Source organism: Sapajus apella, unplaced genomic scaffold, assembly GCF_009761245.1.
Source record: "Sapajus apella isolate SASKATOON/1434 unplaced genomic scaffold, GSC_monkey_1.0 scaffold38, whole genome shotgun sequence".
NCBI lineage: Eukaryota > Metazoa > Chordata > Mammalia > Primates > Cebidae > Sapajus > Sapajus apella.
This window is the reverse complement of record NW_022436978.1, coordinates 8,540,723-8,553,477: the sequence shown is the minus strand read 5'-3', so window position 1 is coordinate 8,553,477 and position 12,755 is coordinate 8,540,723. Positions and strand designations below refer to the sequence as shown.

Sequence of the window (12,755 nt, the reverse complement as noted above, 5' to 3'; positions counted from 1 at the left end):
TCTCATGCCTCAGGAACCTATGTGGCTAATACATAGTGAGAGATCAACATTTGTATAAGGGAATTTTGAATGGGGCTCTTCTTGTCTAGAGAATTTTGCTGAGCCTTATATTTTAGGATAATGAATTGCAAGTGACAATTTATTGTGAAGTGAGATTATCGCTGTGTCTCCATAGTACCTGTCAAGAGAGATCCCTATTGGATATTCAACTACAAGCATGCCTGTTCCTGCCCCATTCGCTGAATGCAGTCTGTATAAGAGAAAACTTATGGAGACTATCAAGCAATTCTTTAAAGGCAATTGTTAGGAGCAGTATAAACTGTGGTCTTCTTATCAGCTGCACTGCAACCCCGTGAAGGGAAGCCATAATAGCCATTGCTGGAGAGAGTGGAAGTGGTTTTAAGAGAGGATACTGGCCTTGTTCACTCACCTTCATGGTAATACCAGAGGGAAAGGGCAGGCAGCAGTGAGGGCAAGCTACTCATTTACTGTCTGGTAGGTCAAGTAGAAGCCATGGAAATTAGCCAGGCTAGAACTAGCTATCCTGAAGGGGTTTATCTACGTGGCAGCCTGCTGGGGTTGGAGGGTCCAGCAGTAGAAAAGGGCTTCATGGTATGTGCCATTAGGAGGCAGCCGCAGAAAGGAATCTTGAGAGGCAGAGGGAGAGAGCACCACCATGTCAGGGCATGGTCTAGTCCAGAGCAATCGACAGAGAATCTCTGATGAATTCACCAATGAACCCCCTGCCTATTGCCTGAATGTAGGTGCCTGCCATGTTTGAGGGCATTTGACAGGAGAACACTACATACTCCTACTTAAGTAAAAGGTCCTTTGCCTAGATTTTCTTCCAGGGTTTTTATAGTTTTGGGTTTTACATTTAAGTCTTTAATCCATCTTGAGTTAATTTTTGTGTAAGGTGTAAGGAAGGGGTCCAGTTTCAATTTTCTGCATATGGCTAGCCTGTTCTCCCAGCACCACTTATTAAATAGGAAATCCTTTCCCCATTGTTTGTTTTTGTCAGACTTGCCAAAGATCAGATGACATGTGTGGTCTTAGTTCTGAGTTCTCTATTCTGTTGATTTCTGTGTCTGTTTTTATGTCAGTACCATGCTGTTTTGGTTACTGTTACCCTGCAGTATAGTCTGAAGTAAGGTAACATGATGCCTCCAGCTTTGTTCTTTTTGCTTTGGATTGTCTTGGCCATTCATGCTCTTTTTTTGTTCAATATAAATTTTAAAATAGTTTCTTCTAATTCTATGAAGAATATCAGTGGTAGTTTAATGGGAATACCATAGAACCTATAAATTACTTTGGGCAGTATGGACATTTTCATGATATTGATTCTTCCTATCCATGAGCATGGAGTATTTTTCCATTTGTTCCTTAGTAAACTAATTCAAGAACAGAAAACCAAGCACTCCATATTCTCACTCATAAGTGGAGCTGAATGATGAGAACACATGGACACATGTTGGGGGACAACACACACTGGGGCCCGTTGGAGAGGGCAAGGGGGAAGGAGAGCAACAAGAAGACTAGCTAATGGATGCTGGGCCTAATACCTAGGTGACGTGTTAATCTGTGCAGCAAACCACCATGGCACATGTTTACCTTTGTAACAAATCTGTACATCCTGCACATGTACCCTGGAAATTAAAATAAAATTTGCAGCAGAAAAAAAAAAAGAGCTTAAAAATAAGTCCTTTGCTCTTGTTGCTCTTCTTCCCCAGAAGCAGGGGTGGAGAGTAGGTGACTCAAGGGAAGTGAAGAAGAGACCATGGCCTTCTCATCTACTGCTTGCCCCAAACACATAGGTCAGGCTTGATCTAAGGGAGGAAAAACTTTGAATTGGATGAAAATGTGAAATAATAATTATAGTATCTGGACTTTTCATATCTAAGGATAAGCTCATCTTAGTACTTAGACTTGACCGGGAAATGATCAGCCTGTGGGATGAGTAAGCTTGCAGAGATGGGAAGACAATAGGATGTTTGCAGGTAAAGGGTAAAAAACAAACAAAAAAGCACAGCTGATTTCTGCCTCTACTGTCTCCTTCACCAGTCTCCCCTGAGTTTAGCCCATTTACTAGCTACAGTTTGTTGAGTAATAATTAAAGTGCCATCATTCTAATAGAATGTTAGGCTTCTGGTCTATCATCACTCTTCTGAGGCTTTTTTCTCCCAGTGGTAATAACGGTCCCACTATGAGTCATCCCAGCACTCCCATAGAGCCCACTCTGAGAAGACTGAGTTTTCCAGGGCTACCAACTGGCATGAGGCTTAACAGGCTATTGCCGTAGGAAAGAGTTAAGCAGCCCCACTACCACAGGAGTCAAATCCATAACTAACATCACAGAATTCAGTGTGCAAAAGCTCCAGGTAACTTACTCAATGTCATATAGCAAGTCTAAGGCAAGACTAGAACTAGGAAGAACAGCCATGTTTTGGGGTATCTAATGACACCTGTCTACCTGTACACATTCTAATGCTCTTCAGGTGCTCAGAGAGCTAGTTAGTCTTCTCAAAAAGAGGAAAAGGAGGAGAGGTGATGTGTGATATGATTCACGTTGTAATGAATGCCCCATGTGTCCTGTGATGTAGTGCACACTCTACAGGCTTCATTGTATCTGATCCTCACAATTCTATGAGGACAGTTTGCCAGAGGTCCTGGAAACAGGCCACAATTGTCATTGCCTTCACCTCCATGCTGCTGCCTGAAAGCTTGGTTCCTGAAATCTCTTGGTGTTTTTTTCTCTTTTTAGCATCATTCAAAAACAAATCATGCAAATTGCTTAAAATATTCAACACCGTAGAAGCAATCTGATTGATTCAAAATTATTCAGTCATAAGAATATTAATAACACGTAGAAAAATAGTTTAATAAGCTATGAATAGACATTTCAACCCTAAGAATCAAAATGGATATTATAGTGCTTATATCTCTGATACTGATAAATTTAGTCATTGGGTTGATACATAAAACATATCAGTTTTATGTATTAAGATACTACATGAAATTCTCAAGGTTATTAATATCCTGCACTGCCTGATGTTTTACCTGTTATTTTTCATAACATGCCTATTGTCGAGCAAGGAAAAAGAGATGACAATGCCATTCTTTTTCCTTCCTCTCTGGTGAGGCAGTCACCTTTCCCACTTATTAAGAGTTAGCATCAAGCCCTGAGTTCCTTGATAGGAAATACTTTATCAGTGTCATCTCAAAGGAAGGAAATGAGCAATAGCTGCTGTTGTAAGCCACACCTTGACTTTGGAGAATTCTACTAAAATAAAACGTTAGCATTTGTTCTCACACATCAAAGACCTGGCAAAAATCTGGTTTCACATCAATGTGAAGCATAGCTGAATAATGGAAATTGACCTTTGGGTTTTAAAACATTCTCTTTCTAGATTTCTTATTCATTTTTCTATGTATAAGACATAAACCTACAAAGAACTCAGACTACATGGACAATTTTTTGAGACTAAGACCTGTTTGTTATCAGAATGTTTTAATGCCAAGTCTGAGGATTTCAACTCTCAACTTATTCCCAACATCACTTTTAAAAAATTCGTAAATAATGAGGTTTTAGAAATAAGGGTGCGTCTTTCTCAAAAGTTCCTTTTTGTGTGACTGTTTCTAGAATTTCATAGATAAATAAACAACAATACAGTTTACTTTGCCAAAGAGCTTACTTGTCAAACAGACCATCAAAGTAATGGCTACGTCTTGCATGAGATACTGGTAATTTCCAAAGAGTTGTAGTTGCTGAAAAAGAAACAAAAGCAAATATAAATGTGGCATCTGTCAGCATAGCCTTTTTCTTATTCCCTACACTCTTTTTAAGTAGTTAGGAGGCAGCTGTTACTTTGCTTTCCTCTTCAGGAAGAAAGTGACTTACCTAAAATTATTAGCATCTCAGGGCTGGAAGACTACTTTCCCTGCATTTAATTTACTTCATAATAGTGACAAAAGTCAATCATTTGAGAGCCACGCTCCTATCGGGTGCATTAATTACCTGACAGCTGTGGTCTCAGCCTAGACAGTTGAATTCTCAACATAAGATAATAAAGCCTGAAAGTTCCCTTAGAAATGTTAGACTTAAAATTTGAAGTGAAGGCCCAATTCATTCAACAGGTGTTGCTCTCTATCCTTACCCATAGGATGAGTTTACAACGTAAGTCTCTTGGAGTCCATTCACTTTCACAAACTGAACAAGGGCTTCTTTCCTAAGCAAGCCCATTGCAGAATTCAATCTGGTACATCTGCCTATTTAAGGTTTGTGTAGACAGAACTTCTTTCAAGTTCACATTATAGAGCTGAAGTATTTAGGCATGAAAGTCAAATCATTACTCTCCAAGAACTTGCCTTGCAGTATCTCTTGCAGCCAGATCTGTTTATCTGTTTCATATCTGTTGACTAAGCACTAAACTATAAGCTGTTTCTGAGCACATTATGGACCAGATTTATGCACATGAAAAACATGGCTTCTTCTAGGCTGGCTTCTCAGAGGGTGAATCCAAGCCCCAGAAGGTACCAGGTTAAGGTTCTTCTGTGACAGTCTTTATTTAGGTCTAGACAACAAGAATGAATGACTTCAGAGTGGACTATGGTTTCTATCTCCATCCATGGAGGCCTTGGAAATGGAGTTCTGCTTTCACATTTTTGAAAGGCTGCCATTGGTTCCTCAGTGTCCCTGTCAACCTCCAGTTCTTCCCCTGTCCTCTTTACTTTTCTATCTCATATCCTTTCCCCTTCTTTTCATCTGAGAGTGGTAAAATTATACATTCAGAATGAGGTGGAGCAGGAAGAAATTTCCAACCACAGCTTTAGTTTTTCTTCTAAAAGCAGCTTTCATGGAACTATGGAGGGCTTTGAAAAACAGCTACCCAAAAGCAGGTTTTGGCCAAAGGCAAGACCTAATTTGTTTTTCGGATGGAGGAAGAACTTGAATCCAGGTTTTCTGACTCCCAGTCCAGTTCTTGTTTCTTTCCACCGGGCTGCCTTTGAGCCGTCTGCGAATGTTCCTTGCAAGCAATAGCCCACTGGATGGTATAATCTTGTGGACCTCTCATTCACTTCTCAAACCTCCCAGGAAAGCAGTAGAATAATCTCTCCTGAAGTGTTCCTTGAGCCTGCTGGATCATTTTCACTGTAGTGAAAGCTATGATTGGACTAATGAAGTTTATTTTTAGCTTATACATTGTTCTTCCGTACAGCTAATTAATTTTTAAATGGCTATTATCATCATTTAATTTTGAGTCTTTTTTAGTTTCAAATAATTCCTGATTCTTTACTAATAATACGTCTAACTGTATGAATTCTAGGTAGGTTCAGTTATAAGGGTCCATTCTGAAAAGCCTTTAGCATTCTAGTCCTTCAAAAGTAAATTCAACAACTTCTCTTCCTTTTTATCTCTTCTTAGTCTTTTGTTGAAAATATTCCACAACTGGAAACTCATTTATTTCCTGTTGAATTATATTTAGGCTGCTCTGAAGCTCTCTTCATACTCCAAAATAAGAAACACAGGTTTGGAGAGGTCAAGACTCTCAGGTTATCGAGAGAAAAACAACAATCTAGAAATCTCGTCTACATCTCCTTATTTCTAGTTCCATGTTTCATGCACAGTTAGACGAGGTTCCTGAGTTTGCAGACACCTATATTGAGAAATGTCATTTATTTATAAAACACTAAAATCCTGTGTAAGAGCTATACCCTGAATAATAAATTAGCAATATAAATGGAATTAGAACTGAGACAAAATGATTTTGGTTCATACCCAATAGAGCAGGGATGTACCGATAAACTGGATTATGCCATACATGGTCAAGTATTTGAATACCCCAAAGGATGAAACCAGAGCAGCTCGGCCTTCTCTGTTTAAAAATAAATAAAAATAATTGGTTATGTATGATAGATGTCTCCCAATTTCTTTTATGTTTAAAAGGAGTTACATTTTTAATAGCCTGCTGACGTACATTCACTTAATCATGAATTCACCCTCTCATTTATTTAACCACTCATTCATTCACTCTCTCCTTCAATCATTATGTTACGCATCGGTTCATTTACTCACTTTTGTTTAGGGCTTATGAAGTACAGCATTATGCTAACAGTCATACAGGATATAAAATGAATCAGGCACACTCTTCATTTTCAACAAGTTTTCAGTGAAGTGAGAAGACTACTATGTGTATTATAAACACAATGTAACATTATGATAAGGTGCAAAATGTCAAGCATTGACTTGCTTGTGACTCATTACATCTTAACAATAGGTGCTTCCTGGGAATTGCACTGTGTGTGCTTTAGAGGTCCTCCGAGACATAAAGCTAAAGGATAGGTGCTTTGACATTTTAGGAAGTGTGAATGTGACTCTAATATCTGAGATGAAATGGGTTACGTTGGCTTTGATATTGTGGGAAGACTCCAGGGTAATAATCTGAGTGGGCCATAAAGATCAAGAGATCAAGACAAAAGTAAAAAATGCAACTTAAAAAGTAGATATTCCTCCTTTAAAAAAATTCGGTCTTACATGTTAATGGTGTAACTGAGGATTTCTGAATAGTGGATTATGACATGTTAAAGGAAAACAATGTGAGGTAGCAGCACTTGATGCGGGAGTGGGACCTCTGCTAACCAGCTGTCCTGCAGCCTCCTCTTGTCAGAGCAGAAGCGGTCCACATGGGAAGTGACCCATATCCACTTCATTTCTAGTGCCCAGTAACATGGACACCTGCTCTGCTCAAAGATGTGGTCAACAGAACGGGGACATGAAAAGAAGAACCTAAAAGCCAAACTACTAACCACTTCATCTCAGGCAAAATAAGAAGGCTAGGATGGGAGATAGGCCAGGATACTTTGGGAAGATATTTTCTACCAAGCTGCGAGGTGCTGTCATTTGTTTTCAACACTGAAAATGGAGCAGAAGACAAGCTGAAAAAGGGCAAGCATGTGAAGTATGGATCCTTTTCCCAAGTCTGATATAAACATTGTGATTTCATTTTTTTTTTCTGCAATCGTGTATATTTCCAGGAAAATTAAGACACCCTGATTCAAAGGAAAGTATAAGAAACCATTCTTAGTAAAGGACAAATGGGCCTCCAAAACTACAGCTATTCCTAATGATTGTGAATTTTAAGTAGCTCATGCCTTTATCTCTGCATTCTACAAACATTCACTGAATGCTCTGATGTACCCAGCTTAGTGATAGGCATAATGCTTGATATAAAAATGACTAAGACACAGTCCTTTCCCTAAAGGACTTGAACTATAGCAGCAAGTAAATCATGTTTCAAAAGACAAAGATGAAAATCTGTGGATTTGAACCTATGCATCCAGAACTGTATCTCATTGCCTCTCTGGAGTGCTTTCTCAGGAATAAATATGCATTAAGGATAGAAAAAGTAAAATGGGGCTAACAGAGCTGAACCACACCTAATTTTCATAAATCTATGAAATATAAAAGCAAGTAGTTTCTACCCTGGAGTCTCACTGAGCCATCTGCCACTGGAGAAGTTTTACATCATTACTTGCATTCCGTAACAGGATACTGCATTCATAAATGCATTGGGTCACATGCATGAGGAGGAGCATCTGAAGTTCAAATGCCACTGCATGTTGAATGGATTAAGTAGGCACTTTGCACTACTATCCAGGAGGTCAAACTCCCTGCAAGGCCTCCGCATCCAGTTCTATAGCTTAACCCCCACAATTCCCATCTGAGAAGTCTTCTAGCCCAGTTGTGCCAACTGGTCTTTGCAATTCTCCAGTTACAACCCTGTGTCTAAACATGGCTGCCACATTTTCCCCACCTGGAATTCCCTCCTACCTCCTTTCTGTTTATATAAGTCTTATCCATTTTTCAAGTTGCAACTCCCCTACTGAAACCTCCCCTCCTGGCTTAAGTTCTCACATTCAACTGCCAGAACATTTGCTTTATTGTTTGGACATTAATTTATTTCAAGCAAATTTATTGAGCACCTCTCATGTATCAGACATTATATATATATAATTGTGTGTGTGTGTGTATAAAACATGCCTGATGCATGAGAGACACTCAATAAATAATGTATATGTGTGTGTGTTTATCTTTTTGCTGGAATGTAAGTTCTCCAGGGCAGGATTCTCTCATGCTTCACCACATTTCCAAGCACATTTGTAAAGAGCTCCATGAGTTGTACTGATGATGAAAAGCATAAAATAAGGTGAGGGTTCTGAGCGCTATCATTGTATACTCACCATGACACAAACCAAGGTTAAGACACTAGAGATATTAAGCAAAGGTCTTAGAGACACTCTGCAAAGATAACTTGGTAAAACATAATGTTTGTTTGGTTATGAGTGAAGAGGAAGAAGGAATTAAAAGTACTCTAAGGGTCTGAACCTCAACGCTGACTCTAAGGAGTAAATTATTCTTAGAAGCAGGGGACATGGGAATTGGGAAGAGGAGCTGCTTTGGAGGCAGGGGAAACGATCATGTTTGAGGATGTGAAAGGACAGAGATGCAAATGCCCAGTGTTCAGGGTGTTGTGTAAAACTGTCTTGCTGATATGCAGCCAGCCAGGAACATGGAAATTTAGACCTGCTACCTTTAGATCAGTGATTCCTGCCAGCGACCTATTTATTCTGGCTTGAGTTCCAAAAGACATGCTGGGGAACTTCATAGTTGTCTTTTTTGTATGAATATTAAAATCTGCTGATGTTTTTCAGATCACTGCCCATGAAAATGCCTAGAAATTAACCCTAAGTGCTATAGGAAACAATAGAGAAATGATATTTATGAATAAAACATAAAACTGGGTGTTTTGTTCTTAACTACATTTAAAATATAAGTAGACATGAGATCAGAAGTGAGAGTGGAGTGGAGGTGAGGGAAGCGTACTGTGAAAATAAACGTCTCTTAATGTATTCCTGTATTTGTCCATTTTCACACTGCTATAAAGATACTACCTGAGACAGGGTAATTTATAAACAAAAGAGGTTTAATTGACTCACAGTTCCACATGGCTGGGAAGCCTCAGGAAACTTACAGTGGCAGAAGGTGAAGGAGAAGTGGGCATCTTCTTCACAAGACAACAGGAGAGAGAAAGCACACAGGGGAAACTGCCACTTTAAAAATCATCACATCTCATGAGAACTCCCTCACTATCATGCAAAGAGCATGGGGGAAACTGCCCCCATGATCCAGTCACCTTCCATCAGGTTACTCTTTCAACACGTTGGGAACCATAACTCCAGATGAGATTTGGGTGGGGACACAGAGCCAAACCATATCACTTCCCTTCCCTGACACTGCCAATCAACTGTAACATCTTTTATGTAAAAGATATTAGATATTTACTAATTTGCATTTTGGAGACATGTAATAGTATTTAGAGAAGCTATCTAATGAAGTATTTCCTTTCTGCTTCCTCATCCCAAACTCCTGAGAGAAATGTTAGGGGAAGCATCCAACATTTCAAATAAAGGAGAGAAAAATTGAGAAATACCATCAGTTTTAAAATATCAAGTCAAGCCTTCAACTGTTTACATGATACCTACCTACCCTTTAAGGCTCAGCAAAAGTCACTTTTCTGTGGCTTTTACCAGCACTCTCAGGCAACACTAATGGCCCCCTTCATTTGTTCTCCAATAGCACTTCACCCATACCTCTGTTGCAGAAATTATTACTTTAGGTTGTAGTTGAATTCTGTCTGTCTCCAGAGCTAGACAATGGGCCCACTCGTGTGGGTAGAAGAGGAAGAAATGACTTACCTGATGAGATGAGGCACACACTTGATGTTGGCCATTTTAGAAGTAAAAGGGGATGCCACAGATGCTTCGTGCTCTGACAATGAAATGCCTGCATGAGCCACTTTCAAAGCCTGGAATGATAAGCCCCCATGACTTTTCAGGCTAGGCTTTACCTCTTAAAACACCAAGAGGCTGTTCTTCACAACACAGAGGTTTAACACTATACTTTGTCATCTTTGGGTCTCAGTTTATGCTCTCCCTCCATCTGGAGTATCCTCTTTCCCCTGATCTACACAGTCACTAACTAAACAATGACCCAGAGGTAGAAGAGTTGTGTGTGTACAGGCATGTGTGTGAGGATGTGGGTGTGTGTGTGCAAGGCCCTGCCTGTGGGAATATAGATGTGATAAGGAGATGGAAGCCCTCATTCAAAAAGTCAATTAAAAAGATGACAGAATTTGGATGGACTTTGGTTAGGGACCTTTACCACTTCAGTTCTTGTACTTGGCAGGAGTCTTCATGAACAAAAGTGAAAGATAGAATACCCACCTTTTCCTAGTCTGATCCTACAAGAATTGTGTGGGCATAAAATGAAATTTGATCTATCTGTAGTTCCATAGACTACAGGGTACCTGGCACCATGAGCAATACATACTAGATTCATGTTTAATAAATATTATATTTCCTTCTTCTTTTCTCTCTTAGTATTTTGTATCTCTATGATATACTTTAGGATCATCTACTTTATGTTAGGGTTAGTTTTATGCATGATTTCTTTCTTCATCAGACAATGGATTCTTTAGAAGGCAGAGACTATGTCCCTTTTAGCATTTGATTTTTTTGTTTTATTCTAAACTCCACATAGTGAATGTGAAAGGATTACACATTCTAGATTTGAAAGAACAGATTAAAAATTAGCTTTTTCTCATTAAGCATAAAGCAAAAAATAAAATCTTAATAAATCTCTAATTATAAACAATTTTTACAGAAATTTGGAAATACTATTTAAGAGAGAAATAAAACAAATACTTAGATCTTAAATCTCTAATAAGCTCTGGAAATACAAAGAAATCTTCCTCATTTCTTGTCCCATAAATCAACTACTGAAATATTTCCTTGGTACATAATCTTGAAGGTATACTATTTGTTTCATTCATGTCTTTAAAACTTAGAATATAAAACATGCACTGCTCTTCTGCATATGAAAAATAATTTGCTGAGAATAATTTTATTTTTTCTGTAGCATAAAAATAACCAAATAGTTTGGTCTAGGATTTTACTGAGTGATAGAGTTCTGGGTGAAGCAAACTTTTAAAAACTAACCAGAGGAGGAAAGTTTGACAGGAATAAATATAATTTACTTATAATTCAAAACTTTAACCATCAGTTTCAAACTTTTTTCATTTAGTCTTTATCAGCTGTGTGACCTTGGTGGGGAGCAGGGGTAGAAATCACCTCCCTGAGACTTCATTTCCTTATTGATAACAGGAAAGATTTAAGCCAGCTAGGCTTGTAAAGTTCCTTCTTTGGAACCTGAAATATGGGAGTCTAAGTCGCCTTTCCTTGTTTTCATTATTCTAGGAGTTTCCAGAAAGCATCTGAAGTGTTTCTTCTCCCTTTACTCCCCTCCACTTCCAACCCACACTCAGGTAGAGGTGGATTTAAACAGCAAAATAATGAAATCGTTGCTGGTGGAAGGATGAAGAGATACACCCCAGGAGGCCACGAGGTCCTCGAGGGATATTAGTGAGCTGCCTGCCTTAGCAGAAGTCCTTTCTACTCACCCCACAGTCATTAGCTCCATCTCCACACATGCCCACATAATAACTACAGGAGACAGGATAAGAAAAATTAGCAGGTAAGAAAAGTTAACACCTCACTTGAATATTTTCTGTCATAATTAAGTCACATGTGATTTGCGTGTATGTGTGTGTCCCCTGAACACACTTGGGAGCAGGCTGAAGAAAAATGGTTTGGAGAGACATATACTCAGAGGGAAATGTCTGAGTATATGTCTCTTAAATAATACAATGGATATTATTTAAGTCATTTCAATCAATCACTTTGAACTGGCAGCGATATCACCAAGGACATCATCAGAACAGTGATCGCACACTTCAAAAGAAGTCCTGCTTGATTATATGCACCAAGGCCAAGCAAGTATGCAGTCATGAGCAGAGCACTTCCCACACAACCTAATGCAGAGATCATAACCCAATCCAGCTGTGTTTTAGTGGTTGACTGTTGCTGAGCATTTCAAGTTCAAATACTAGGATGAGAAATTTTAAAAAATAGCTTAATAGATATAACTAGAGACATATACTCATATTTTGTATTTATCTCAGGGTAAAAATAAGATACTCTTTCCATCTGTATCAGTTTGGTGTGCAAGCACGATAAAAATAGATGAGTAAAAATTAATACAACTGCCAAAGAAAAGGAGTTTCAGATGTAAGACACTGCCTGCCTTCTATTGTAAGTAATGCATTATAAGTATTAATAAATGACAATACTGTTAAAGACTTAGCTGCATTTTTCTAAAAACAGAATTACAAAATCAATAAGGAGAAAAAATAAAGTTTCCTTAGAATTTCCTTATTATTAGTTAATGCATAAGAAATGACCACTTTTACAGGTCAAAATAGTCCAATGTAGACAGACCCCTATGGTTCAATCCGATATGGGGTTGTTAGATGAAAATCATGCTATATATGGCCATGTCATGAATACCCACAATTGTTGAAAAATAGATCCTCTTTTTCAGGCTCAAAACACACCTCTAGTCTCTATATCACATCAGGAATCTTACATCTTCTAGTATTCCCTGAACTCAGAAAGAGAATGCAGGCAGCCTCATGCACATTGCCAGTGAAAAAGGCATGAGGAAGAAGGTTGGGATACCGAGAAGACAGCTCATTCTGAGACAGTAGGTGTCTTCCTGACTTGATTTTTTAAGGGGAAGACAGCTTTTCAAAATTGGGCATTTTAGTTGGCGAAATTTCTCAGGCATTTTAAAAAGGTAA

At 38.6% G+C, this 12,755-nt stretch overlaps 1 protein-coding gene across 2 annotated transcripts in view; it reads right to left on the bottom strand.

Annotated features, from left to right (window-relative positions):
• The window catches only part of ATP13A5 (ATPase 13A5), a 124,316-nt gene that overhangs the window by 16,981 nt on the left and 94,580 nt on the right, over positions 1-12,755 (bottom strand). For both annotated transcript variants that reach the window (XM_032298225.1, XM_032298226.1), the window contains exons 24-27: positions 11,517-11,559; positions 9,754-9,863; positions 5,777-5,873; positions 3,693-3,765 (exon numbers count right to left, since the gene is read on the bottom strand). In XM_032298225.1, the coding sequence (XP_032154116.1) occupies positions 3,693-3,765; positions 5,777-5,873; positions 9,754-9,863; positions 11,517-11,559 (323 nt within the window). The remainder of the gene's footprint in view (positions 1-3,692; positions 3,766-5,776; positions 5,874-9,753; positions 9,864-11,516; positions 11,560-12,755) is intronic.